This window comes from Filicampus tigris, chromosome 2 (assembly GCF_054856515.1).
Source record: "Filicampus tigris isolate MCC_2025a chromosome 2, RoL_Ftig_1.0, whole genome shotgun sequence".
Taxonomy (NCBI): Eukaryota; Metazoa; Chordata; class Actinopteri; order Syngnathiformes; family Syngnathidae; genus Filicampus; species Filicampus tigris.
The window spans coordinates 28,794,369-28,822,322 of NC_141218.1; the positions used below are offsets into that span (position 1 = coordinate 28,794,369).

The 27,954-nt window shown below is 40.7% G+C and overlaps 2 protein-coding genes across 4 annotated transcripts; both read left to right on the forward strand.

Annotated features, from left to right (window-relative positions):
- The first annotated feature begins 536 nt into the window (after positions 1 to 536).
- On the forward strand, positions 537 to 13,407 carry slc43a3b (solute carrier family 43 member 3b). Of its 3 annotated transcripts, none has more exons than XM_086022699.1 (13): positions 537 to 697; positions 1,175 to 1,381; positions 1,897 to 2,026; positions 2,328 to 2,374; positions 2,486 to 2,562; positions 5,102 to 5,194; positions 5,284 to 5,423; positions 6,840 to 6,943; positions 7,032 to 7,175; positions 8,332 to 8,439; positions 9,470 to 9,656; positions 10,919 to 11,042; positions 13,108 to 13,407. In XM_086022699.1, the coding sequence occupies exons 2-13, from the start codon at positions 1,192 to 1,194 to the stop codon at positions 13,201 to 13,203; spliced, it is 1,440 nt and encodes a 479-aa protein (XP_085878825.1). In that variant the 5' UTR covers positions 537 to 697; positions 1,175 to 1,191; the 3' UTR covers positions 13,204 to 13,407. The 3 variants fall into 3 exon arrangements, with proteins under 3 accessions (XP_085878825.1, XP_085878835.1, XP_085878843.1); XM_086022709.1 differs by having other exon boundaries at positions 1,990 to 2,026; XM_086022717.1 differs by lacking the exon at positions 537 to 697 and having other exon boundaries at positions 1,300 to 1,381; positions 1,904 to 2,026.
- A 3,065-nt stretch (positions 13,408 to 16,472) lies between these two features.
- On the forward strand, positions 16,473 to 27,842 carry smu1a (SMU1 DNA replication regulator and spliceosomal factor a). The gene is made up of 12 exons (XM_086017866.1): positions 16,473 to 16,594; positions 18,340 to 18,550; positions 20,919 to 21,071; positions 21,156 to 21,266; positions 21,898 to 22,026; positions 22,118 to 22,237; positions 24,404 to 24,520; positions 24,587 to 24,714; positions 25,295 to 25,421; positions 25,526 to 25,693; positions 27,117 to 27,269; positions 27,368 to 27,842. Exons 1-12 carry the CDS (start codon positions 16,569 to 16,571, stop codon positions 27,464 to 27,466), a joined length of 1,542 nt encoding a protein of 513 aa, XP_085873992.1. The 5' UTR covers positions 16,473 to 16,568; the 3' UTR covers positions 27,467 to 27,842.
- The last annotated feature ends 112 nt before the right edge of the window (positions 27,843 to 27,954 follow it).

Consider the following 27,954-nt stretch of genomic DNA (forward strand, 5'->3'; position numbering starts at 1 on the left):
TGGTTAACTTTAAAATATACAATCAATATTCAAATGTGTCAATATGAAACTCAGAGTTAAAGTATTGTTGCTTAATGCTGATGTAAACTTATCTTTTTATTTACCCTTTATCTCGATAAGGCGGTTGAAAACTATTCTCATTTGCAATGTCATCCAGGCTGCAAACAGTCATCGAGGCAGTGATTTATATATTTTTTTTATTAAAAGTTTTTCCCTAAAAGATATAATGGCTGAACCTATTTGTAGCATATATGAGTATATGTATTTGCTTTTATTTTGCCATGTTTTAATCTGCTGTCTGTAGCCTGGTCAGCATTGCAAATACCATACCTGGATAAGTAAAAGTTACATAAATGAAATAAATGCATGTATTCATTGACAGTTCTTATGGAGTTTTTAATTACAGCAGCGGGAAATAAGTTTTGGAGAAAAAAAAATTATACATTGCTACTTTTTATTTGTGCACAAAAGACAAAATAAACACAGCCAGAAGCCGGGCTGAATTTTCTAGTCTTGCACCCGGACCAACTCGGCATCGTTGGAAACTTAGAAAAGTTTCTGGCTTGCCATACGTCATTTTCTGCCACAGTGAACTCCTGGCTTGCGATTTCAATTTCTTGGCAGCCTCATGCAGAGCTCACCCTTGTCCCTGCATTGGAAACATCTTCACCATTTGCAACAACTGCAAATCAATAAGGTGTGTAACTATTTTCCTGAGATACTTTTACTGGACATTTGGTGATGCAATATGACCATTTTTGATGGATTATGACATTGTCTTGGAAATGTTTGTGGCTGAAATGGTGAGTTTTGTATCCGTTGTTTGTTTACGAGTGTAAACGATTTAAGTGCTCGCTGAGCCTTTAAGTTATGATTGCATCTTAAAATGTTGGGCATCATTCAAATCTCCAGGAACTCAGGTTTTTAACCGTGTATCACATGCCCGTGCAAGTTTCCAGGTAGTGATGTAAATCCCCCGGCTTGTTCTATAGATAGCAATGTCTTCGGGATACTGGAACGTTAAAAGTTTTAATTTCATGCGGAAAAGACTTCCAATTAGAGCGTTTTACCCGTGCTAATGTACGATGATTTTTTGCATTTTATTCTGTGATTTATGAACGTTGATCGAAAACGAATAGGTGCTGATATATTTTTTTGTCTCCTGTTTTGACAGTGAAGTGAGGAGCTGAGATGATGTTGCTGTGTCCGAAACGCTATGGGATGCGACAAGTTCTCACCTTATTCACAGGTGTGGTGGAGTGTCTTTGTTTTGCAGGAATCATTTTTGGGTGGGCCTCGCTTGTTTTCATCCTCAAAACGCAGGGTTTCTTCAGTTCCTATTGTGTCAACGCCACAGGAATCAATGGCTCGCAGGTTTTAGGTCAGTTCGCTCTTCTTAGTTCTGACCTTGAATTCAGCAGAGGTGGGCATTCTGTCAAGATGCCGAGTTGGTCCGGGTGCAAGACTAGAAAATTCACTTATGGACACCCATTTTGCTGATGAGTGACGGGACACTTCTTAAAATTGACGGACTGACGAATGCGTTTTCATCCTAGTCTGTCAACGCCCGTTTTCTTTTGCTTTTTTGGGGGGGGGGGGGGCTGACTGACTGATGGAGCAACAGGTTTCTGAAGGACTAACTGACAGACTTAACTGACGGACTGACTTGACGATTACAATTCAGTTCGTCACGAAAAATGACGGACGGATGAATGAAAGACGTGTACCCTGGCCGCTGACGGATGGCGAATGACGAACCGGTAACATTTTGTAAAATACCCACCTCTTGGAATTCAGAATCACTGAGAAAATATTGTAGAAATGTACAAGAGTGGCTAAAATTCTAAATTGTCTAAATCTCACTTTTCTTCACCACCATGTGTTTGTCTGTGTCAGATTGCAGGGGACAGGATGAACAGTTATCTCTGGTCTTCACTATTGCATCTGTCATGAATAACTTGCTCACGCTTCTAACTGGTTTCATCTTAGACCGCTTTGGAACGTTCGTCGTACGGATTTTGGGAATGTGAGTGCTCTTTGATAACAGTCATACAGGTCCCATTTTGTGCATAAAGTATTGTCTAGTTTAGTCAACATTAATTTCAACCTCTTACTAGGTCTTACATGAAAACTGAAGGAATACAGCATGAAACAAAAACATAATTCAAATGTTTCGATAACATTTGATCATTTTTTTGCCAGTAGTTTTTTGAAGCAGGTCATAATTCATGAGTTGTTGCACAAATGAATGAGAAAACGGTCCCCTCTGCTGCACTCTAATACAATGGCATGATGACGATTCCTAAAGTGTCTTTTCGTTACACCAGATGTCTTTACAGCATGGGTACCTTGATGTTGGCATTCTCATCTCCAGGTAAATTTGTGTATGGGTTTGTAGCCTCATTTTCAACACAAAAATAGAATACAAAGACAGAATATTAAAAGAATGACAAGCGGGTTTCTAATTTTTGTGTTTCTCCATCAGCCTTGGCCACTCTGCTTTTCCCATCACTCGCCTGCTTGGCTGTGGCTGGCAAGATATTTTTGATTACCAACATACAGGTTGGTGCCCTGCAATTACTGTACAATTGTACACAAATGCACAAATCAAGATTTAATTTTGAAATACCAAAGATCTTTTGTCTTTCTTATTTTGTATTGCAAAATTAATTACTAACCAGCACTTTATTTCTTCCATTTCTGGTTAAAAACACCACTACCAAGAACAATAACAAAAAAATAAATCAACCAACGGGCAAATGTACATCTTTCCTAGGGGTGTCAAATTAATGCTTTAATTGCGATCAATTAATTACAGTCAGAGTTAAAGCGTTAATTTTTCTAATCACAATCTATATTTTAATCTCTAACTTTACTGGTTTGATGAGATTCATCTTGATGCATGGGGTGTAAAAAACAATGGTCAGTGTCACACCCTGAAATGGACACTGATTGCCTGTCATTATGTTTGGCATAACCTGATAGGCTCCTATTGTAGGTGGGAGGGCAAGTTCAGGAGCAGAGAGAAGACGTGAAAATGGATGAGCATGTGAGAGTTGTTGGTCCGATAATGGTAAATTAAAAAAAAAAAAAACGCCCTGACGGCACTATTGATAAAGGCAGAGTGATATGCCTTCTTTGTAAGAAGGACTTTGCTTAGCAAAGAAGCATTCCAAGCCTACCACATAAATGCAAAATAACCAACCGCGACTAAAGCCACAGCTAATAATAGCAACAAAGACGCTAATGTAGCAAGCCATTGCAAAGCCAAACTCACCAAACTAAACTCGATAACAGACGGGCTGACGAATGTTCTTCCCAAGTGAATAGTGCACTCTAAAAAGAGTTGGGTCAAAAATAACTATTTTGGGGTTAAATTTGACCCAATTGTTGTGTTAAAAAAAGACCGACCCAGACTTGGGTCAATTTGAACCAAAAAATTGGGTTATTCAGTTTTGACCCAACTTTAAGGGTTAAACGAACACAACAAATTGGGTCAAAACAATGCATATAATTGGGTTATTCCATTATTTTTATTTATATATTCATTTGATTTATAATGCTAAGGATACTGCCCCTTCCCCCAAAAAATGTATTAATAACAACAAGTGGAATTTTAAAAGAAATGGGTATTTATCTTCAGGTACATCACTCCTGACATTGACATAATTTCAGCAACAATAACAGTAGTGGATGTACATTTGGTCAGAGCTGGGCACTCCCTCCCAGGCCGGACTGATCAGATACCCATTTGTATGGGTGACATGTTTGAAAAAAAAAGCTAAATTATTAATTAATTACTACTCACCTACTCAGTGATATGCCTATGTTAACATGGCAGGGAGGTCATTGTTTGTTGTGCGGTCCTCAGTCATGGTTTCATAAAGTAGAATGCATACGTGTCCAGAATTTTGTTTAGCACATTCATGGTGGAAGTGAGAACAAATCTAAATTAAAAAGTAGTGTTTAGAATTATGGCAAAGTCATATATTTTGTGTCATGGTGCTATATGAATTGAATGAATGAGACACGAACGGCAGTCTGCAAGGTGGTGTCAGTGACAATCACTCCGATTGGCTGTGCATGAGATAGATACATTTGTAAAATGGTATACAATTTTTTTCAGTTCTTTAAACCAAGCATTGCTTCCTTGCGGTCTTCTTCTTTTCAATAAATGGCTCAGTTGTGCCCACTGCAATTTTTAACAAAGCATTCTCCTTTGTACATTTCACCTAGATCTACGCCCTTTTATAGAGGTCACAGTTTAACAATCTCCTCCTCCTTCTTCAAACTTTGGGTGTTTCATCTATAGATGTTGAAAATGAAAAGTTATTGAAAGACTTTTTTTCGTCGCTGTCACCGTGGCTTATTATGCTGTTTGCAAAGAAAAATGCTGCTGCTTTGGAGCATCTAAAGCTGGGCAAAAAGTCATGAAACGTTGCGCACACATCAGGCCTGGCAAACACTTTCATATTTAAGGGTTAGTGTCCTATGTGCCAGTGGCCCAACGTGACCAGGATTTCAAGGGCCCATTATAGCTGCTCGAAGGTTTTATTTTCTTTGCATGGTGTCCTTGAGTACTCAGAAAGGTGCCTATAAATAAAATATATTATTATTATTGTTGTTATTTAAAGCGGAAGTCAACCCACGGCTTACCTGTTTTCTGAATCTGAGCTGCGATTGGTCGTTGTGAGCAGTTGTGACATTTTGTGTCATTTTCAGAAGACAAAATGGCCGCCCCCGGAGATGGCTAAAAACGAGTGCATTTTGCTGCTTAACGTATATTCCACAAACGCAAAATTAATCAGACTGCCGTGTTTCAACGAGTGGGCCTGCTGGGAACATATTCTTGAAAAAAATATGTTTGGGTTGACTTCCGCTTTAAGGTGTTTTTGGAAAAAGGGGAAAAAACAAAATGGCCTTCCATCCCTGGGCAGAGCCTGTTATATACTGTATACTACTCCAGTCTGTGTCTCCGGGTGCATCTTAGCAAATGGTCAATTGATTCAGTCCTGTTTTGACCTGATGTGTTTTCCATTATTTGCCACATTATTGCATCACAGTCTTAATACACTAATCCATTGAATTTCTTCTCCTAAAGGTGGCAAATCTCTTCGGCACTCATCGTTCCACCATCATCACTTTCTTAAGCGGGGCCTTTAATTCTTCTTCCATTATCTTCCTCATCATCAAGGTGACACTCAGTTCAATTGTTGTCTTTATTTCAAGGCAGCGTTCATCTAACACCATCTTATATACTGATCATGAGCTTTACTCCTACAGTTTCTATATGAGTCTGGCATCTCTCTCAAGGCCAGTTTTCTGTTTATGGCTACCTGCAGCATCCTTCACGTGATCAGGACCGTCTTCCTGCTTCCCAGAGCCTCAATCCCCTACCCGCTGCCTCCTCAATACACATATGGGTAAAAATCCTAACACAAACATTCCAACAACATTCGCATACCATGGCCATCTGGTGAAAACTGTCACAAATGTCACATTTTGACTTTTAGGAGCAATGCAAATCTATAATGAGTAAAAATGCATCAACGTATTTCATGAAAAAAATTAAAAAAACACAACATAAACGACTATTTTTAGATATTCTGTGTTAGGGTCTGGTGCGAGGACCCAAGAGCAGACAGTTCTGGGCATGGTATCGGGAGGTCCACAGAGGCAGTAGCAATGGCAGGCAGCAACGAGGCAAACAAGGCAGGAGTACAGGGGAGGATACAATTGCCGTAACTCTTAGAGGGAAACAATTAACAAACACACATTTAGTAAAGTGATCTGGATGCGACTGACAAAGTGAGAGTGTACGTACGTTGCTCCGGCAACAAAATGGAGTTCAGGACAGACTTAAGAATGCAGCTGATGATTGCATGTAGCTGGGTCCCTTCTCCAACCTATCTACCTCCAAACCTGCACAACACAGATTCACATACAGGCTGTGTCGAAATTCACAGACTGGTTCTTCCGAAGGCTGCATTTTCCGCCGCATGACGTCACTTGCGGTGTGACTTGACCACACGTGGTGTCCAAATTCACATTAAGCCTGTGCAAATTTGCCGCGGGTTTATGCGCTCTACAGAGGCTAATGAGGAGGAGCTTTTGAAGACCCAGCCTGCAAATTGTTTTTCTAGAATTTGGAAACCGCATGCGGTCGAGTTGCGCTGGAAGTGACATGATGCGGCCGAAAAATGTGGCCTTCGGCCTGAGAATTTGAACACAGCCACAGGAAAATGGGGTGGGGCTAAAGGAAGAGAGACAGAATAATGTTATGTATTTGTCGTTTACCAACGAATACCAACTGGATATAGGCATCATCGCCAACACGCCATTACCAAACATATTTATATATATTTTATTATTATTATTAAGATTATTATTATTTATATATTTTTTTTTTAATTGGAAAATACAAAAAGGCAAGGACAAATCACAAGTAGGCATTCATCAGACAGTGACGATTTGCACTTAAGAGTACAGCAAATGAATAAGACATGAATATGGCATAGTAGTGGAGCCTCAGTCCCTTTCGGAACAACAACTTAATGTTTTTTAAAGGACTGTCAAAAACAAAATTGTGGTTTCATTTTGAAGAGAGAAGAGCTGCACAGGGTTTAACTTGAACTGTCGTATGAACTTAAAAGGAAGTTAACCACCATAAAATAGATCTTAAAAAATAATGTACTCATCCAAAATGCAGTGACAAATGCGCAGATGAAGATAAGTGCTTTCAGCTAATCAGACTTTATGGCTAAATGGCAGTTTTGACTTCAGAGGGTCCACTGCACATTGCACCTTTCACTCACCTTTGCTGTAATCTTTGACCTCAGGTTTTCCTGTGGCAAATTAAGAAAGTCAGAAGAGACTGTGAATGATGGCCCTCAGACGGCAACAGATCAAATGCCATCTGCCCAGGAGGAACCTGTAAAACCAGGTGTGTATAAAAATGTTACCATCAACAATTCATAATATTTCACTCAGTGGGGTCACTACTTAAATGTGTGCATTCTCCTTCCTCTCAGAGAAAACTTTCCGCGAATGCATACTGTCCAGATTCTTCTTTTTTTGCCTCATCTGGTTGTCGGTGATCCAACTACGACTTTATCTGTTCATCGGCACCCTTCACCCCACACTGCAGTTGCTAACTGATGGAGAGCCCTCACTCGGTACAACTCAGGCACAGACTTGGAAATGAAAAGATTGCAAACTTTTTTCACACTGTCTCCTGTCTTGAAGATGACAGGATAACAGTTTGAAAATAGATCATCATCATTAGTTGAAGAAAAACGTTGAATGGTTGAACTGGTTTACTGTTTTATTCAGTTTTTCTTTACAAACCCTCATTGGAAATGTGATTTTTTTTTTGTCTGGCAGGAAACAATATTGCAGTTTGAAAAGACTGACTAGTGTATGAATGTGTGCGTGAATGGGTGGATGTGAGAATTTGTAAAGTACTTTGGGCACCATACGGTGTAGATAAAGCACTGTGTAATTGCATTCAGCCATTTACCATTTACGTAAGATATTAACATCTGGGGGCCTATTTTCATAGACAGGCGCCTGTCCGCTCTGCGTAAAAACGGGTGCATCTTTCCCGGGACAAGTCCAGTTTATCGTGGGCAGTCCGCCGGACGGAGCTGGCCCCCGGCCAGCCCCAGGAGTACCGAAAAATTTGGTGACAGAAAGACTGTACGTGGCGTAAAAACGGGCGTGTGACGGGTCAAAAATAGTTTAGCGTGCTTTTGAATATTGTAGACTGCGCAACGCCTTGAATCCCGGCGTATTCTATTGCAACGCATCTGACAATATGGAGAGCAAAAGTAGACTACATTTTAGACTAGCTAAAAGCAGGTAGAGTAATCCGATTTTGGTGGATTTGATCGAGGCGAGGGGCAGACATACTGAGCTCCGCAGAAGTCTCCAAGCGCCCACCACAGCAGCCATCTTCCGCAAGTGGAAATCTTTTCACAATTCCTTCACGAGTCCCCATACATCTACATGCCATATAGACCGTGCGGCTCTCTCTGCGCTAAATTCAAAGGGAATAATAATGTGAGACGTTTCGATTGGTTGGAAGTCGGCTGCGTTCCCTCCCACTACTGCCACAACAGCGCAAAAACACCCTGTTCTACCTGTGCTGGTCTAGGAAAATACCAAAAGAAATAAATTCCACCCATGTGCACATGTAGACAGCGCTTTGCGTCCAAGTTGCGCTCAGCAGGAAAATAGGACCCCTTGTGTTCAACTTTAAAGATTAGACAGTCAAATATTAGTAAGCTTATTGTTACCATATGCCTCATCTTTACTCCAATATATTTGCAGTGAGCCGGTACATCAATGCTTTTGCTTTCACCCAACTGGGTGCGTTGTTGTGTGCTCCCTGGAATGGGCTCATCATGGACAGACTGAAGCGCAAATACCAGGATACAGGTAATAAAAAAATAAATATTATCTTCATTGCATTCCAATTAAAAAAGGCTTAGTGGAGTGGTGAATTATGGCAAAGGACTCCCCCCCCCCCCCCCCTGCCAGAATTTCTGCGGAGGTTACAGGATGGTAGAGTTTTATACGCAGTATGCAGACATACTGTACAGTATATGTCATGATTTTAGTTGAAGATTTACGGATAGAACCCGAGCGGTGTTCTGTTATTGGACTTTTGTGCTTGTCATGGATTGTCCATAACAAACACCATGTTCAAAAACAGCAGACTCACCACTCGTGAAATGTTATGGCAGAAGCCCACATGCTGTGAATGTGTGCAGTGGAGGCTTTCAAAAAAATGAATCGATCTGAACCGTGCCTGAATTAGTACAATCACCATAAATGTCCACTTTATGCTTCATGTTTCAAGTGGGATTAAATTAAAGTCAAATATGAAGTCAATAGTGTTACTCAAAACAACTTTGCAGATTTGATTCCCTGCTGCCAGCACTTTCCCTCTGCCTGCGCACAGCGCATTTTGGGCTCCGGATGACGTCAATGTCGGATCTATGCGACCTGGCCGTTCAGACCACGGTCGCATTGTAAAAAAATCGGATACGTATCCAATTTGGGACCACATATGAAAGCAACCCGGGTCAGATTTGAGAAAAAAATCTGAATTGAGCCGTTCAAAAAATCAGCATATGGGCAAAAACATCCGATAAGGGCCGCATTTGCCAGTGGTGCGAACCTAGCCTTTGACTCTTTTGATTGTTAAATGCCTTGAACTGGTTTGTTTATGAATGCTTTTAAATGATGTACTTTTCATTGTGTGAAGCACACTGAGTTACCTGGTGTATGAAATGTGTTGTATATGCCTTGCCTTACATCATCCATCCATCCATTTTCTCAACCGGTAATCGTCACTAAATATGTGAATAAAATCACAAGATGTAAAAAAGAATCATATATTGAACACTATATACTGTATAGTTTTGTTGGCCTTCACTGACTCTTCCCACCCATTGTTGTGTAGGAATGAGCGCAAGGGATGCAGAACTGAAGTCCACAGTTCTTTCTCTTTTCTTGTCGTCGCTCATGGCTCTGGTGTTCTCCATTTGCGCCGCAATCCCTGTGTTGCCACTCCAGTACTTCACCTTCGTCGTGCAAGTGATCACTCGTGCCTTCCTGTATGGCACTCTTGCAGCCTTCATCAGTTTGGCGTGAGTATACTTATTCAAAGTTATACTCAACAGAAGTACTTCAGAAGGTCGATGTGAAGATACATACACTAACTGCATCTTAGCAGCCATACTATCTCTTATGATATCTGTTATATATTTTGATTGTTCATAAGGTATAATACAGTATTGTAATGTGAAATTCCCTGTATTGTTCATTCTTTCTACTTTCAATTAGCAATTGAAAAACAAAAACATGAAAATATGAATTATTGTTTTTAAATTTAGCACAAAAAATTATAAAAAATTGCCTGACTTTTCATATTTACATTTTTGACTCATTGTTTTTAAATTTAGCACAAAAAATTATAAAAAATTGCCTGACTTTTCATATTTACATTTTTGACTCATATCAAAAATATGAAATTGGTGGCTAATTTGAAACCCTAATGCCACTTTAAAACACGAATTTCAAACTGTAAACCTAGTTTAAAAACGTAATTATGAAACTCCAATTTTATCCCCTAACCCGAGTTTGAAACCTTACTCTGAAAACCCAACCATATTTAAGGAGATATATCAGTCACAAGTGTTAAGGCCTACATTGGCCAACAGTGACAGCGTCCGGCCGTCTATCAGCACGTCACGCTGGAGGAATACACCGCAATGACAGACAGCGACGCTGACCATTAAAGTACCTTCTGCGCATGCATAAGATGTAAAACCCTTGGCTTCCATACCATCGGCGGCCATAGTCACCATTTCTCGTGGTTAGGAAAATCCAACCGGAAATCTCTTGGCCGGGGGCGGATTGTAAAAACGTAAACAATGGATTCAGCTATATTCTTCGCTCGCGATGAACTCCCAGAAGTAAACCATCACGTTCTTGACACGGTATTTTGAAATACTTACATTGTCAACCCTCGCTGTTGTCGCTGTCTTTTTGAAGCGACGCCCCCCGACTTGGAACGTAACTGTTTCAAAACAACTTGTGTCCACTTATAGTCAAGCTGCGCGCAGCACTCAAGGATGACGCCGGCACATCAAGGTGGAGTTCATGCGGAACGGGGCGAGGGCCGACAGTGTTTATGAATATGGCCGGAGGGTCGCGGCCGGAAGGGTACCCAGGTCAAGGGTGGAGGGTCGCGGCTGAACCGGCAAAAAAGGGTCAAGTGCCCAGCTATGGCACTTACTATATGTCTTCATTAAAACACTGTGAACTAAAGTGGGCCAGTTCGAGTCCTGAAACTCCAGAGCTGAAAACAAGTCTGAACAATTGCAGCTCTGATTCTTTCTTGGTGTAGGTTCCCACCGTGTCACTTTGGGAAAGTGTACGGCCTCATCGTTACTCTTGCGGCAGCCTTCTCTTCACTGCAGTACGCCTGCTTTGATGTGGTGGAATCACTTCTGGATGGTGATCCTTTATATGTGAGTACAAGCTGATGTTTATTTATGTATTATAGAAAATGTTGATTTTTTGGGGGGGAGGGCAAACGTATGCCAAATGTTCGTCAGACGTTCGCCAACAGTTATGTTTTTTTTTTTTTTTAACTGCCAGTGACCATTGGTGACCCTCTTTGCAACCTTGAACGAACCCTGAAGAATAGTCAGTATCTGCTATCCCCGCAAACACTCGCAAATGTTTGCCGCTCAGTGGGATACGGGCTTAAAGGAGTATGGTTGCTGCACAGCCACTGTGCATTTGTCTCTCAATACCACCACTATCAAATCACAATTATAAAAACCATAACCTACTATATATATATACAGTATATATAGTATATATATATATATATATATATATATATATATATATATATATATATATATATATATATATATATATATATATATATATATATGTATATTAAATGTATTAGTGTGTAAAGGTGTCAAAATTAATCAATTACTCGACAACTAATCGATCATCACAATAATCAACAACCACTTTAAGAATCGAGTAATCGTTTACAGCCAACTTAAATTTGTCCAAATCCTCTGATTTCAGTCCCTCATTCTGATTTCTGTTGTCTACAATGAAAGCAGACTGACTATATTTTCATTTGCAAACATCTTTTACTTTGGTAAACAATAAGGTTGTCCCGATCACTTTTCATTTTTTCAGGTCCGAGTCTTTTGACTTTGAGATCTGATACCCCGATCCGATACCGATTCGAGTCCCGGTAATGCATTAAGGAAAAAAAAGTGTGCATCCGATTTTCTAAATATACAACTATACATACATCGTGTATATGTTATATGTTGTTATATATAGACCATTCCACCAAATCAGTGCCACTTTCTTTTTGTAATACTCAAACTCAAAGTTTGATATTTTTGCCTCTTTTATTTTAAGCACAAAATTTGATGATACGCATATTGAACAACACAAAGTGTATTGCTTCATCTCAGAACTTGTTTTATCATGTCAGTTTTTTGTACTGAAACTCTTAGTGGGATTTAGCCATGACATTTACACTAATTGAATGGTAACTTCAAACACACTACAGTACATATCAATGTGCTGGACGCTTTATAAAAAATGTATTTTCATGTTATTGCCTGGGCGTGCAAATGGCACCAATTTGGTTGAATGGCCCATATAAGCATTACCATAGAATGAGGGATTTCTCAGTTTGACACGTTTGATTTAATGGTAAACAATACATTTACGTCGTTATTTAAAAGCTTGTGCAGGCTAAAATGAATAGTCCAGGCAGCTCCGTATGTTGGGTACGTGCGTGACTCCTCTCGTCTACTAACGACGCTATTGACTTATAACCTCGTTAAATGCAACCAGTGAGGAACAAGCTCGCTTCTCACCAATTAATTTACAGTCATGTATGTGGTTTGGAGCGTCACAATTGCTAACCTTTCTGTCGCTCTCTCAATTCTTTGATGCGGTTTTGCGAGGAGGACTTATTTACGGAGTATCCTTTTGGTTTGCCTCTCACTTCAAACAGGCTATGAAGACAAACTCGCCGCTCTGTCTTGCTGCTGTCCGCAGCGGAGGAGAGTGACATGACATGCCTGTTGAGTGTGTGGGGCACACAAACTAGTAACTACATCGCGCCGGCCGGGTAAAAAAAAAAGTCACACTACTGTGTTATATAAAACTAAGAGACTACTGTACTATTTGGCAATATATTTGCACATTTGGATTAGTTTGTAGCTTTGTGACCTTTTAAATGTTCAGAAAATAATAAAAAAACGATCGTTCATCAGCTGAAAATCACGTGATCGGGGACAACCCTAGTAATTACCAAACCACTAACTGAATCAGTTACAAAAAGGTTGGTGATTACAAAGACTTCTCGTGTGAATTAATTGCTAAACAATACCAAACAAAATCTAATTCCTCATGTTTGCTGAAACCTGGTGACAAATGTTCTGTCAATTAACCGTTTCCGGTTATACAGGTATACTGTAGGTACGCATACAGCATCTGTCAACACACACCTTTGATGTGATTTCCCCCTTCATGTGTGCCTAGGTCAACATCGCTATGGCGCTCCTTATCCTGTTCACCTTCATCCACCCTGTGTCTGTGTTTTTGCACTGCCGAAGACTTGCATTCCAACAAAAATAATAGGTCTCTCTTAACAGAGTTCCAGTAAAACATTTGCACTGTAAATTGGTAATGAGTGAAGTGATTTTTTTTACCTGCTAGATGAATAAAGAATCAATCCATCAATCTATCATTATCAGTGTCAGCGGCACTGTCCCATAACAAAGTTGGCAAATCTTTGAAGGCATCAAAACGTATCATATCCTCAGATTCTATCAACGGCATGATGTTTTTTGGGGACTGTGGATCGGTTTCCTGTTGAATAATTTCTCATGGAGTGAACCATATAATAAAGTGTAGCTTGAACACATCTCTTTCTGGTATTTTCTTTTGAAGCTCAAGAGTGAAGTAATGTCACAAAATACCAAATGAAGTCTAAGTACAGTAATTGAACATCATGCAAAAAATAATGCACGACAAAAAAATCATTTCTATTTCATATATTCGACAAAGTAATCGTTTTTTCAAAGTGAGATCCTGGCGAGCGACAACACGGAAGTGAAACGTCACGTTCTCTGACTTTGGACTCAATTTCCCATGTTGCCACGCCCACAAAGCAGGCAGGGGTGAGGATCAGATTCGGATCCTCTGTACTTAAGGTGGAAGAGCGCATCGGCCTTAAGTTTCCTTGAACCGGAGCGGTTGGATAAAGGGAAGTTGAATCTGCTGAGTCCAGCGGGTTGACAAGGGTTGAGACCTCAGACGAACTGTAGGTATGAGAGATTCTTGTGGTTAGTCCAAATGAGGAAGGGTATTTCCGAGCCCTCTAACCAGGGCCTCCACTCCTGAAGTGCCAACGTGACTGTCAAGTGTCCGACTAAAGCCGACAATGGAGAGTGTGGATCCCAGAAATGCAGAAGAGGACAAAATCGTAGAATACAAAAAATCTTTTATTACAAACGCAAAGTAAAATTAGGAACAGAAGAGGCTGGCGAAAACAAAGCCAGGGACCAAATTGTAACAAAAAACGCTTGCAAATGGCAAGGAAGGATTCATGAATTGAAAATGACATCACAACTTACTCAGGGCTCAGGTAACGATCACGGCTGACCTGTTTTCTGAAGCTGAGCCGTGATTGGTCGTTACCTGAGCCCTGAGTAGTTGTGATGTCATCTTCAGTCGACAGAAGTGACAAAATGGCTGCCCCCTGAGATGGCTAAAGAGGGGTGACTGCTTAATTAACTCATATTCCACAAATGCAATATTAACCAGAATGCCGCTTTTCAACTAGTGGGCCTGCTGGGAACATATTCTGTAAAAAAAATATGTTTGGGTTGATTCCCACTTTAATAAACATGTGCTTAAAGACATTTAATCTAAATCAAGAGTTTTTATTTTTCACCATTTTACCCCTTTTTTCTACAAGTGAATATCGGCTTCAAATATCGGTTATCGGCCTCCTTGACTACTAATAATCGGCATCGGTCTATGACTAATTTCAACCCGTGGCACAAAAAGGGGGGGGGGGGCGAAGGAAAAAAGGAGGGAGCCAACATGCTACGCGTGAGCTGGGATGACTTTGTTGATGATATGGAATCAACATATAAAATAGGTAATCTCATCGTGCGTAATTTACAGCAAGGCACAGCATCGAATTTCAAACAATAATTCTAGGATAATAATCGTAGCCTAGTAATTCTGTCAGTGGGTCTCATGACTCTCGTCTCCACTCCATGTCCGGCACAACATTTTCGTCATTCTGATCATCTGGCTCATACATGTATGCTCCAACATACATTATGCCAACAACATCCTCTTCCTCTTCAAACACCGGGATCCCCTCAGATAAATTCAAATATCGCTTCATGAGTCAGTTTCTGACTACACTTTCCCCATTGAACGTTCGTCGTTCATCTAATGAAGTCGCACTTCCGGTTTCATGCTCGTCAGCCTCTCACATTGAAAACAAAAATCAACAAATAAGTGAATCTGCCAGTGCCAAGTCACAAGCCTTCAGGGTTCACATAATAATAATAAATGAACAAAAGATTCCTTTAATAATAAAAAATAATACCTCTTGCAAAAGAGTCTGTTCTTGAAACACTCCTAGAGCGCCTTTACTGTGTTTTGTGACCAAACTCTCCCAGTCCTTGGACACCTTCTGTTGCACCAGTGGCCTGTTCGTTGTCACAAGGTGTGTGAAGCTAAAGGGAACCTGAAGACCACAATCTGATTCGCCCCTTGATTCATTTAAACTACAGTGCACCCCCCGCATACTTGTGACTTGGCCCTCGCAGATTCAGTTATTTGTTGAGTTTTTTTTTTCCTTTAGGTTTTTTTTTCGGAGGCCCATTTGAGGGGGAGGGATGTATAATGGAGGTTTATAATCATTTTGGGAATTTTGGACTTTGTGAGAAAAAAAAAGTCATAATGCCTTTTCTATGGACATCAATTATATGTGGATTTTCACTTTTCGCTGGCTGGCAACCAATTCAGGGTGTCCCCTGCCTACTGCCCAAAGACAGCTGGGATAGGCTCCAGCACGCCCCGCGACCCTTGTGAGGATAAGCGGTATGGAGAATGAATGAATGAATGAATGAATTAAAAAGTTAAAAAACATTTAATTTCCAGTTGTTACTTATGTTTGAAATGTAATTTGCACTGGTGAATACTGTTATTTATTTCTCCGTTTTTAAATCCAAAACTTCAGGGAACATTTAATTGCCACTGATACGTCATGTTTCAGGTGGTCGACTGGTTAGCACGTCCGCCTCACAGTTCAGAGGTTGTGGGTTCGATCCCGGCTCTGGCCTCCCTGTGTGTGGAGCATGTTCTCCCCGTGCCTGCATGGGTTTTCTCCGGGTATTCCGGTTTCCTCCCACATTCCCAAAGAACATGCATGGTTAGTTGATTGGACTCTCTAAATTGCCCCTAAGTGTGAGTGTGTGTGATTGTTTGTCTCTGTGTGCCCTGTGATTGGCTGGTAACCAATTCAGGGTGTCCCCCGCCTACAGCTGGGATAGGCTCCTTGTGAGGATAAGCGATATCGATAATGGATGAATGGATGGACGTCGTGTTTCAAATGAACCAAAAGACATGTTTAAGAATCTGGAAATGTAATTTCAAAAAGTAAAAAACGAAAGGCAGACTGGTTTGCTAAAATGTGCTTGGATTTATTGGTGTGCCATGTACAAAAGAATTTCAGGCTAAATGGTTGGACCCCCACATTTTCACCTCACCGAATCTGGCCTTCTTTGCAAAACGTTTGGACACCCCTGATCGAAATCTTCCGCTGCACTACCGCAAACTACCAGCGGTAGGCGGTAAGCTATTTACAAACCGCCATTAAACACCAAAAGAAGAAGAAGGCTTGAGGTTCACTTCCGGGTTATCAGTTTCTGCTAGCAGTTAGTTTCTTGTTGAATTACTTCAAAACAAAACTAAACATGTCTCTGGAAATTGAATCGGCAGAGTGAGTAAAGAGCTCTTGTCATTTTGCATTTTTCCTCACGAAGCATAAAAACCTCAATTTTTATCGGTTGGCTTTACTTTCATTCAAATGTCCTCGCATGCAACGCTACTCTCAAGCTAAGTTAGCATGAGTGGTCCGGGCTAAGCTAGACCCGCTCAAGTTGTCGTCAAAGGAGTTACCAGTCCTAGGATATATTTTAGCACACAGTTGTCAAAATTCTTTGCATCGCGGGTCCCATTGTAGTTAAAGTTCGAACCGTGAAACCAGGCACTAGGGATGTAGAAATACGTCTACACTGAAGTTTCGGTTATGCACATTGAATTTAAGCAGCCGTGGCAAATACTCTTCAGACTGTACCGCAGTAGCACGTGTATTTGTGTAAAAATATTACGGTAAAACTAGTAGAAGTACTAGTGGATCCTTGTATTATTGTCAAATACAGTGGAACTTTACTTTTGACATCTTGTTCCGTTGAAGCTCGCGAGTAATTTTACTCGTATATCAAACCAATTTTCACCACTGAAATTGGTTGAAATGCATGAATCTGATGCAGACCTCAATAACAACACAATGTATTGTTACATCTTGTGCAAGAAAAGATGCACTGCGCTGTGTAAAAACACTACAAAAGTGAATGTAAAGAAATCAACCGGTTTCATTAAGCCTCATCTGTCGTATTTGTGTGTTGAATGTGTGCCTTTAAGGGGTGTGGCCAAGTGAATGACATTAGAAGCTAGATTCGGGTTGGCCACTAGCCAATTATTTCAGTGTGAGCTCCTGCCCCTTTTTAGAGTGTTTTCTTTTTGTATTTGTTATATATTTTTTGTCAAACTACCGTTTAATTCACTGCTAAAAGTGTGTCATTGACTGGGGCTCATCATCGCATCATTCATAACTAGCCTGTATTCCCGAGGCATGCTGCACAAACTACGACGGCTTATTAGTGTGACGCCAGGATACACCCAAACATGAATGAAGTCACGAGTCTACATATCACAGTGATAAATGAGTGGGAAAATCCACTTTTCAGTAAATTGCAGTTTTGTTATTCAACTTTATTCTGAATACGGGTGGGTGACATTTCTGTCACATCAAAAACCAATACATTTATTTCCCATTGTGATTGCTGTAGTTAACACCTTTTTCTCTTTCTGATTGATCTAATAATGGCAGTGGTACACCAGTACTTACTGCAGCTCAAAATGTCACATCATTATGGAACAACAGCAGAGACATTTAAATGACATAAATATTTCCAAAAATCAAAGCAAGTGCAGATTTAAAAGTTTTTGTAGAATATCATAAATTATAATGATGCACAAACTGATTAATTTCCTACATCCTATTAAATTCTGTTGTTTATTAATTTGTTTTTTGACAAAGTAAAATCCTCTGGAGTGCTATTTTCTCATTGAAAACGTCACAAAAATTTTGGGTGGAACGGATTAATGGCCTTTCCATTCATTTTAATGGGGAAAGATTGTTTCAGCTACGAGTATGATAACCGAGCAAATTAAACATGCAAGTGAAGACAGCACTGTAATTGTAAAATACGTTTTTAGAAAGAAAAACAACTTTACATACACCAATTTTTTAGTTATGGTTATGACCTTTTTTTTTTTTTAAACATCTTTCTATTTTTTTTACATGACCTGGGCTCATCTGTCCTTTTTAAAAAACAAAGGTGGCTCTTGAGCTAAGGTAGTTTTTTCGCTGTAAGATTGACCAACCTATGTCACTTTCAGCGTGATTCGACTCATCATGCAATACCTGAAGGAGAACAACCTGCACAGGTCGCTGGCAACCCTCCAGGAGGAGACCACCGTGTCGCTAAACACGGTGGACAGCATCGAGAGCTTTGTGGCAGACATCAACAGCGGCCATTGGGACACTGTCCTCCAGGCCATCCAGTCCCTAAAGCTGCCCGACAAGACCCTTGTAGACCTTTATGAGCAGGTCAGCTCACTTTATTTTTGTCCCTCTCTCTGGGCCACAATATTAGGTACACTACACAGTCTAATGAAAGGCCGGTATAGCAAGTGCTTTGGGTTAATTGGTGCAAAACACGACCCACATATGCCTAAACTTTGATCTAAAGAAGCTTGATTTCAATTTGAAATTTGACTTAGGAACCTGACTCAAACACATGCCTGTGAAAAAATTCAGGAAGCCTGCCATTTTGTCTCAACACGACCATTTTGGCCATTGATGCCTATTAAAAATTCAGGCCCTAAAGCCACATTCACTTAGCAACACGAAATTTGGTAGGTGTGTCTATCATGGGTAAACATAAAGAATCTCAAGAAGTCTATCATTTTGACAGGCATTTTCTGAAAATTCAGCCCCTCAAGCCCGTTTCACTGGGCAACATGGAATCTCGTTGGCATTAGTAGATCCACTAAAAAATCTCAAGAAGCCATGCCAAAAAGTTTTATTTTTTACAGTTTTATTCAAATTTGATGGTAACTGAATGTAAATTTAAACATTTTACGGTTTGAAATGGCCATTTTTTGGGCATTTGGGCCATTTCAAGGGTCTTCTTCAAAAAGAAACTTCTAGCCCGTTCACCAAGCAATGTGAAATTTGGTAGGCATGTCTCCAATAAGCAGACCCACAGAAAAGTCTCAAGAAGCCATGACTGAATAGAGACACCGGAAGTCTGCCATTTTGGTTTGAAGCAGGCATTTGAGGATCAGTTGTGCTCAAGCATGCTTTTTTTTTTTAAATGCAGCCACATGGATTCACTAAACAACATAAAATTAAGTTGGCATGTGTATTTTGAGTAGACCCACAAAAAGTCTTGAGAAGCTATGCCCAAAAAGACAAAGCAAGACAGACATTTTGATTTGAAAGGGCCATTTTAGTCCTGGGTTTTTCCTGGCTCAGATTGAGGCAGAGGTGGTCCCATGCTGACCATGCGCCATGAAGTGCATGTTTTCTTTAAATTCAACGAAATCACTCTCTTTTACAGGGAACATACTTTAAGTTAAGAGTTCCAATAAGAATTACTGTTACCACATCAAAGCATTCATTTTTTAAAACTAGAGCCACAATTTTTAAAGTGTTACTGCAAAGAGCCACATTATACATATGGGCGCACATAAAATAGACCAGCATATGAGCTCACAAGATAAACTAGCTTTGCTATGTATTTGTGCTGGTGTTGCTTTTCTGTTTTTGTTTTTTGTTTTTTTTCAGTGGGGTTGCCATTAGAGTCAACAAAAACTGTGTCAAAACGTCCTGTATTGAAATTCATATGAATTATTATGCTCAGATTTTAATTTCCCCCTCCCATTTTGAAAGTGAACTTGGTAGGCAACACTACTCAACGTTTTTTTTCCCCTCAATCTCATTTGTGTCAAAGTGCATGCGTGAGATGCACGTAGCTGGTACGTCGCTTGCCGTATGTCATCTGTCATCTGTTCAATCGCCGTGTTCAAACAAGCCCTTAATCATACGCACAACAGTGTGCCCATATTTGGAAGTGCTGATGTATCAGCCGACCAGGAAGTAAAAAGTGAGGCTTTTCCTATTGGTTTGAAAAAAAAATCTATTTCATTGTTACAAAAGAAAGCCCAGTCTTTGCTCATTTTTAAAAAAGAAATTCAAGTGGAGGCAAGCTGTATCTTTCAGTGTTAATACAGTAAATGCACTTTATTTATCAAGGCTTCCTCCATTGTCCTCATGCCGTAACTTGTAAATAAATCCGCCAAAATGGCAGTAATTTGCTTGCCAGCCCCACTCCTATTGGAGACAGTCTGACTGCACGACCGTGCCACCGTAAAGTAGAATAAGTTTCAATCCGAGGGGTTTGCCGTCGTGATAGACGTATGCGCAGCGCCGCCCAGCAACGCTCCGATCTGTGGTGCCGCCCCTCACCACGTACACATGAATGGGATTGACAGCGGCGCGCTGCAAGGTCACAGTGAAAAGGGCTTTAAGAGCCGCATGCGCCTCGCGAGTCGTGGGTTGGCCAGGCCTGATATAGCGCCTCCATAGTGGCGAACGCTGTTGAACGTTGTTTCCGCAGAGGGACATCAATCGCGCTGTGTTGAGCAATATCAATCGCCCTGACTGGAGGCGGGCACACGATTAGCTGGGGGTGGCCACCTCGCAATTTTGAATGCAGGGAAAACCCTGTTGTCATTTTGGGCATTTCCAGGCGTCTGTCAAAAGCTAGCTTGTCCTCCAGATTTTGTCTGATTGCTACCAAATTTGAACCTTGTAGGCCAGACAGATTGGCAACGGGCTAGCATTTGCGGTTTTATCGTTGCCTGTGGCCGGAAGCACGGCAGTGACGTTTGCGTATGTCTGTTGTGTACAGGTTGTGCTGGAGCTCATAGAGCTGAGAGAGTTGGGTGCGGCGCGTTCCCTCCTCAGGCAAACGGACCCAATGATCATGTTGAAGCAGACCCAGCCGGAGAGGTACATCCACCTGGAGAACCTGCTGGCTCGCTCCTACTTTGATCCCCGTGAGGTTAGGCAGATGCGTCATGTCATTGCCGTATTAATCCTCATATTCGTGGATCATTAAGTGCGATTCTAATGAGTTGATTTGCAGGCATATCCAGATGGCAGCAGCAAGGAGAAGCGTCGGGCAGCTATCGCTCAGGCTTTGGCAGGAGAGGTCAGCGTGGTGCCGCCGTCCCGTCTGATGGCTCTGCTGGGCCAGGTGAGCCTTTTGCATCAAAGCGTCCGCTGCACAGGATGAATCATACAGTGCTTCGCAAACCTCCAGCAACATGACGTGTTTTTCAGTAGTCCTCAGAGGGACCCAGCTCTACTGCAAATAAGTAAAAAAATTTAAAAAAAATTAAGCAATTATTAATGTACAACTATTAATACACTTGTCCCTCCCCACTTGTTTATTTATTATATATATTGTGGACTGTTTGCTGAGCATAAACAGAAGTAGAAGAACTTTTCTGAACTATCTTTCTTACTGACCGTGCCATACTCATTTTGCACTTGTTGTGCTGCTGCAGTTACTGAGAGAATATATTTTGATTGGTGTCCAAATTTGAATATTTTGTTTACATTGGAACGTTTGATTTACCTAAAGTGTCCGACTAGTTAAATTATGCATAATAGCTCTTAGTGTTGGATAAAATGCAGATTGATTGATTTGTTTCTTTTGTTTGTTGAAAAAAAAATAAGAAGACCATCAAAAAAATAGTTGCATATTGAATGGCAGCCATAATATTGAGGAAATGTTCAATGAGATTATTTTCCAAAATTGTTCAGCCCTACTTTTCATTGTATTTCCTTATACATCCGATGTGACTGTTTGTTTTTGTGATCAGTCGCTCAAGTGGCAGCAGCATCAGGGTCTCCTTCCCCCTGGGATGACCATCGACTTGTTCAGGGGCAAAGCGGCCGTCAAAGATGTCGAAGAGGAACGTTTCCCCACGCAGCTCAGCAAGCTCATCAAAGTAATGGCGGACTTTTATTGTGCCAAAGACCTCCTTGGATTAATGTCTAAGTCAGGCTCAAATGTCTAACAGCGTCAACTTTCTTTTACAGTTTGGCCAAAAATCCCACGTGGAATGTTCCAGGTTCTCCCCTGACGGCCAGTACTTGGTGACTGGTTCTGTGGACGGCTTCATCGAGGTGTGGAACTTCACCACGGGCAAAATCAGAAAGGTAAAAGAAAACACCGCTCCGTGCATGTAAAGAAGTTGTAACAAAAGTGAAATGACATGTGTGTAGGAGTGTCCCGATGCAACTTCACTTCCAATACGATACCAATAGTTCCGCCTAGAGTACTGTCCGACACCGATGTTGATCTGTTACGATGTCAGCAGGAATGATACAGGTTTTTATTTTTGAGTGTAAAATGTTAGAAGCAGCTTGATCAAGTGCTACTGTTCAAACCAGAACAATAGTCAGCAACAGTAGGAAATGAGAAAATATGACCCATTTATTCCAAACATGTGGGTTACATAAATTCAACCTCAAACATGAGAATGTACTGCACTTGAATAAAATAAACACAAATGAAAGGAAAGGACTCAGGAAACTTGTCTGTGACAATTGTTGCAGTCATGTGCACCGTCTTTATCCAATTTACCCAAAGTGGGTCTGTGAGCGAGCCCCTTTGTCTTGTCTTAATTCTGAGGTCACATCGTGGTTAATTACATAATCCTGCCCCCACGCTGAAAAACCTTAAACGGGGCAATTTAACCTGCAGCATATCATGATGGCGGACTGTTCAATAGTGGCAAGAATGTTTTTGTTAATGAATATTTTTGCTTTGGACATTGGGAGGATAAATGTGGTTTTGTTGTGATGGGGTATGCTCCGATCGATCGGGCACCGATAATGATCGGCCGATTTTCGTGAAAAATGACGCGATCGGCATATTCGATCAAAGCCTTTTATTGCCGATCAAAGAATCCGATCACCCGCAGCTCATGCGGGGAGCATGGCCACACGTTTCAACACAACCAACTTAATCCGACATTTGAAGAACAAGCAATTGGAAGACTAGGGTGAGTTTAGGAGGCTCGCTGCATTGAAGCAGCAGCAACAATCAAACGGTAGCTAACGCAGCCCATGCTGACCAACTCAAACCCACGTCAGCGCGACAGGCAAAAGGCAATGCAAATAACCAGGAAAATAATGACATTTATCAAACTTGATGACCAACCATTCTCGGTGGTGGAAGGCACCGGATTCCGCCGTCTGCTCGCCCACTTCGAGCCTCGCTAGCTACGCGATACCGGGACGCAAATACTTCACAGACGTAGCTCCAGCGGAGAGTGTGTTGTGGCATCGAAAGTTTCCTAAAAGAAGGCCTATTATCCTGTTGAAGTTTTACAAGCTCGGATGTCAGTCCTGTGTCGATGTTGAGTCTAAACAAGGGAGTTTTTTTGCCCGCGCGCTGCGTTATGCATGATGCGTTACTTTTTTCTCGTTGACAAATGCACAAGATAGTTTGTCTATGCACACGACAATAATGTTCCTGAGTCGTTTCAATTTAGGAACTCATTGAACAGTTTATTCGAGTTAAGCCTGCATGTGACTATTTTTTCTACTTTGATTATATTCTGAACCATGCAATGTTTAGGTGGCATGTTATTTATTTGACTTTTTGCATAATGAAGTCTTTTGAGACTGCTGATTCTTTTGATCTGTTAAAAACTGTGTTACTAAAAGTTGGTTTTTCAATTATCTTTGAGTAATTGTTGTATTGTGCCAGCAACGGTGTCGTATTTCTTCAAGCTTTTGAAAATATATATAGATTTTTACCAAAATAATATGGCTGTTTTTTTTTTTTCAGATAATATTGCATTATAGCAGTCACCATAAATAAATGGAAAAATATGCAGGTATTCCATGTGATCAGAATCGGTATCGGCCGATCTCACTCATGCATGATCGGTATCGGTGTCATAAAACCTGATCGGAACATCCCTAGTTGTGATACTTTGTGAACGCTACTGCCTCCTCACTCACTCACTCTCTCTCCCCCTCACCTCTTAAAGGGGCTGCAAAACACGTTTGCCAGAGTTAAACAGTAGCAATGTCATATTTGAAGATTTACAGTGCTTTGAATTGACAAAAAGGCCTAAGGGGGAAAAAAAAGTGAAGATGTTGTCATTTTTATTGTTTGAATTTTGAGCCCTGTGAATATTAGCAGCTAAAAATTCAGAATTAAGATCATGTTCCTAACCTTTGTGACTTTTTGGATTGTTGTCCAAGTTCACGTAGATTGGTCAATATAGATGTATGGGAAATGATTTGTAGTCCATTTTAAAACGCAATTCATTTTCACCTCATGTGTCACTACTGTTGTGTGTCTTTTAGGATCTCAAGTACCAGGCTCAGGATAACATGATGATGATGGACGACGCCGTCTTGTGCATGAGCTTCAGTCGAGACACAGAGATGTTGGCCACTGGCGCCCAAGACGGCAAGATCAAGGTGTGTTTTGTTTGCCTTTTGGTGCGTGCGTGCGTGTGTTGTTGGCTGAGATTCCTTTTGCGTCAGGTGTGGAAGATCCAGAGCGGCCAGTGTTTAAGGAGGTTCGAACGGGCGCACAGTAAAGGAGTCACCTGCCTCACTTTTTGCAAGGACAGCAGCCAGATCCTCAGCGCCTCCTTTGACCAGACAATCAGGTAAGAAGACTTTTCTGTATCATACATGAAGTGGACCTTGAGTCTGGAATAAAAAATGATTGATACATTCTGCTCTACATGTACATCACATTTGTCTATATCGATACACCAATGCTGCATATTTTGTTCTATACATCTAATGTAGCATATTTATTGTCTGTACACATCTAATGTGCCATATTTAAATCCTATATACTTTAAATGTATCATGTTTAAATCATATTTAATGTGTATAAAACTTGAATGTGACATATTCCCATTCTCTTTGTGTGCACCTGTAATCTTGCATATTCATGTCATATTTAATGTTTCCGTACACCTGATGGATCGTGGTTAACATCACGTTTAATGCTCTATATTTACACAATATATCAGATTATGCACTTCAAATCTAACATTTATATCATATTTACTTTCTGTATTCCTAATATACCATATTTACTGCTTTTAATACATACACCAATGTACCGCATGTATGTCATATTTAATGGTAATTTTGTACATAAAATGCATTCTAGTCATGATACTATAACAGTGGTAACTGTGGGGGGTTTTTTTTGTTTTGTTTTTTTGTGGTCAGGATCCACGGGCTGAAGTCAGGCAAGTCCCTGAAGGAATTCCGTGGCCACTCGTCATTTGTCAACGAGGCCACGTTCACCCCTGACGGCCACCACATCGTTAGCGCATCTTCTGATGGCACGGTCAAAGTGCGCACGCCACCCATCATGTGTCGTTTGATGTGTGTGTGTCTGTGTGTGTTTGGAAAAAAAAAAAAAAAAAAAAATGTATCGCTTCTTCTTGTGTACCTCAGGTGTGGAACGTGAAGACAACCGAGTGCAGCAGCACCTTCAAGCCACTGGGTTCGTCTGCCGGCACCGACATTACTGTCAACAACGTCCTCCTGCTGCCCAAGAACCCGGAACACTTTGTGGTGTGCAACCGCTCCAACACTGTGGTCATCATGAACATGCAGGGACAGGTACACACGCACACGCACACGCACACACAGAGACAGCGACAGCCACACGCGCGTATACAGATCATGGCTGTAACTTTTTCATTATCTTTAGTTTTCATTTTCTTCTGACTTGATTTTTAAATTCAGTTAGTTAGAATTATTTTTTTGAGCATGTTTAAAAGTTTTAGTTTTTTTTTTATATGGACTATTTATAGAGTGCAAGATTTAAAAAAAAAAAAAAAAACAGTCACCAAGTATTGTGTAGTAAAGTAAAGTGTGACCTTCCTTCTTCTGTATGGATATATAGCAATAACAAAATAAATACATTTGAAATGAACCCCAAAAGCTCATGTATGATATTAATTGACAAAGATGAAAAGAAAGGATGTTTTCACTGTAATTATTGTTAGTTTTATAAATATACTATAAGTTCAGTTCATTTTTCTTTTTATTTCTTGAATGAAACTGTTTTTTCAATTTTAGTTTCAGTTATTTCATTAGTATTCGTTAATTATAATAACCTTGATACAAACAGACAGATGCACACATGGACGCCGGTACATGCAAACCGACTGACTGATATGCAGACGTACACATTAACGTATAAATGCATATGCACCCACGGTTACACACACATAAATACACACACCCACACACACACACACCCAGACACGCACACACACACACACACACACACGTCATTTTAACACAGAGGCGTAAAGACACACACTGGCACACGGATGGCACAGACGTATACACGCAAACACACACACACGCACGGATGCACACACTCAATTTTCACAGTTTTGAACGCCGCCCAGCCTGATTGAGCAAGTCAGTGGGTGTTGTGCTATAAAGATACACTAGATGTCACTGTTGCGCTTGCACGGATTTGTAGTCTTGGAAATCAAAGCTTCCACTTCAGCACTTCATCAGTCTAGGCCTATACTATCGATATACTATCGATAATCCCATCGAATACCCGGGTATTTGCTCCCAACAACCCCCCCCCCCTTTCCACACACACACACACACACACACACACACACACACATCCCGGTTGATAGTTTTTATTTTTTAGTTTTTTTAAGCAACCTCAAACCTTGGGTATATTTTCTATTTTTTACTATTGCTCTATGGAAGTACGCCTTTTTGTGTCAGCAACAAATATCCGTGAGGTTAACACGGAACTGGGCAAACATTGGTTCCGGGTGTCGCAAATATGTCTTTTTTATTTATTTTTATTATTAATTATAGTTTCAATACAGGAATTTTTGTCATCAATTTAGATGATTTCCCAACCCCCTGAATCCCAAATGTTCCATATTACTTTTGTCGATTTCTCCAGACCTCTTAAAAGTTCTTAGTTTGTTTTTTAGTGTCCACACCCAATAGATTTGAACATCATCATCATTAAAATGTCGCAACTGTGGATTCATTGCAGATCGTGAGGAGTTTCAGTTCTGGTAAGAGGGAAGGAGGCGACTTTGTGTGCTGCACGTTATCACCGCGCGGCGAGTGGATCTACTGTGTGGGCGAAGACTTTGTGCTCTACTGTTTTAGCACCGTCACCGGCAAGCTGGAGAGAACACTGACGGTACGAAGCATGTGCGGCCAAGTATTTGAGGTTTTGGCGGGACAGAAAGCATTCATTCTCTGTTTTTTTTTTTTTTTTTCTTCCATCCTCACTCTCAGGTCCACGAGAAGGATGTGATCGGCATCGCCCATCACCCCCACCAGAACCTCATCGCCACCTATGGCGAAGATGGCCTCCTGAAGCTCTGGAAGCCTTGAAAGATCGTGTAAAGTGAACTCTTGGGACTCGCTTCTATGCGTGTGGCAAGACCACCACGGTGGTGTCATGGTCCGTTCAGAAGAGGAAGAAGACGCGAAGGTTTTGTGTTCAACTAGGTGGATTAATTTTTTATTTTTGTCATTTACACCTGTATTTTTTCCTACTTATGTAAATATTTTTTAGGACTTTTTATGCTCATGTATGTTGTTATTTTCCCCTGTAGTATCTGTGACATACAATTGGCACATGTATTTCAACCAAGTCAAAAATGGGATTATTGTAATCCAATCACCACCTCAATCCTGGACAAGGCAGTTTATTCAATGTCGTTTTTCACCTTAACTGTGTTATTAAAGCAGTTCAAGTGGCATGTAATTGTGTTCAGCTTTTAATGGGAATAAAAAAAGGTTCTGCCATTCATCCCATCTAAATGCAACTACAGAATGTAGTTGCTGTAGAAATAACTTGAATGTTGATCTGAAATCCC

Bases quoted from the DNA above. Each gene is read 5' to 3' on its own strand.
- smu1a (XM_086017866.1), top strand. From the start codon at position 16,569: ATGTCTCTGGAAATTGAATCGGCAGA. The intron at 21,072-21,155 runs GTTAGGCAGATG...GTTGATTTGCAG, and splicing joins CCTACTTTGATCCCCGTGAG to GCATATCCAGATGGCAGCAG. The intron at 25,694-27,116 runs GTACACACGCAC...GATTCATTGCAG, and splicing joins TCATGAACATGCAGGGACAG to ATCGTGAGGAGTTTCAGTTC.
- slc43a3b (XM_086022699.1), top strand. From the start codon at position 1,192: ATGATGTTGCTGTGTCCGAAACGCTATGGGATGCGACAAGTTCTCACC. The intron at 2,027-2,327 runs GTGAGTGCTCTT...TCGTTACACCAG, and splicing joins GTCGTACGGATTTTGGGAAT to ATGTCTTTACAGCATGGGTA. The intron at 2,375-2,485 runs GTAAATTTGTGT...TTTCTCCATCAG, and splicing joins GTTGGCATTCTCATCTCCAG to CCTTGGCCACTCTGCTTTTC.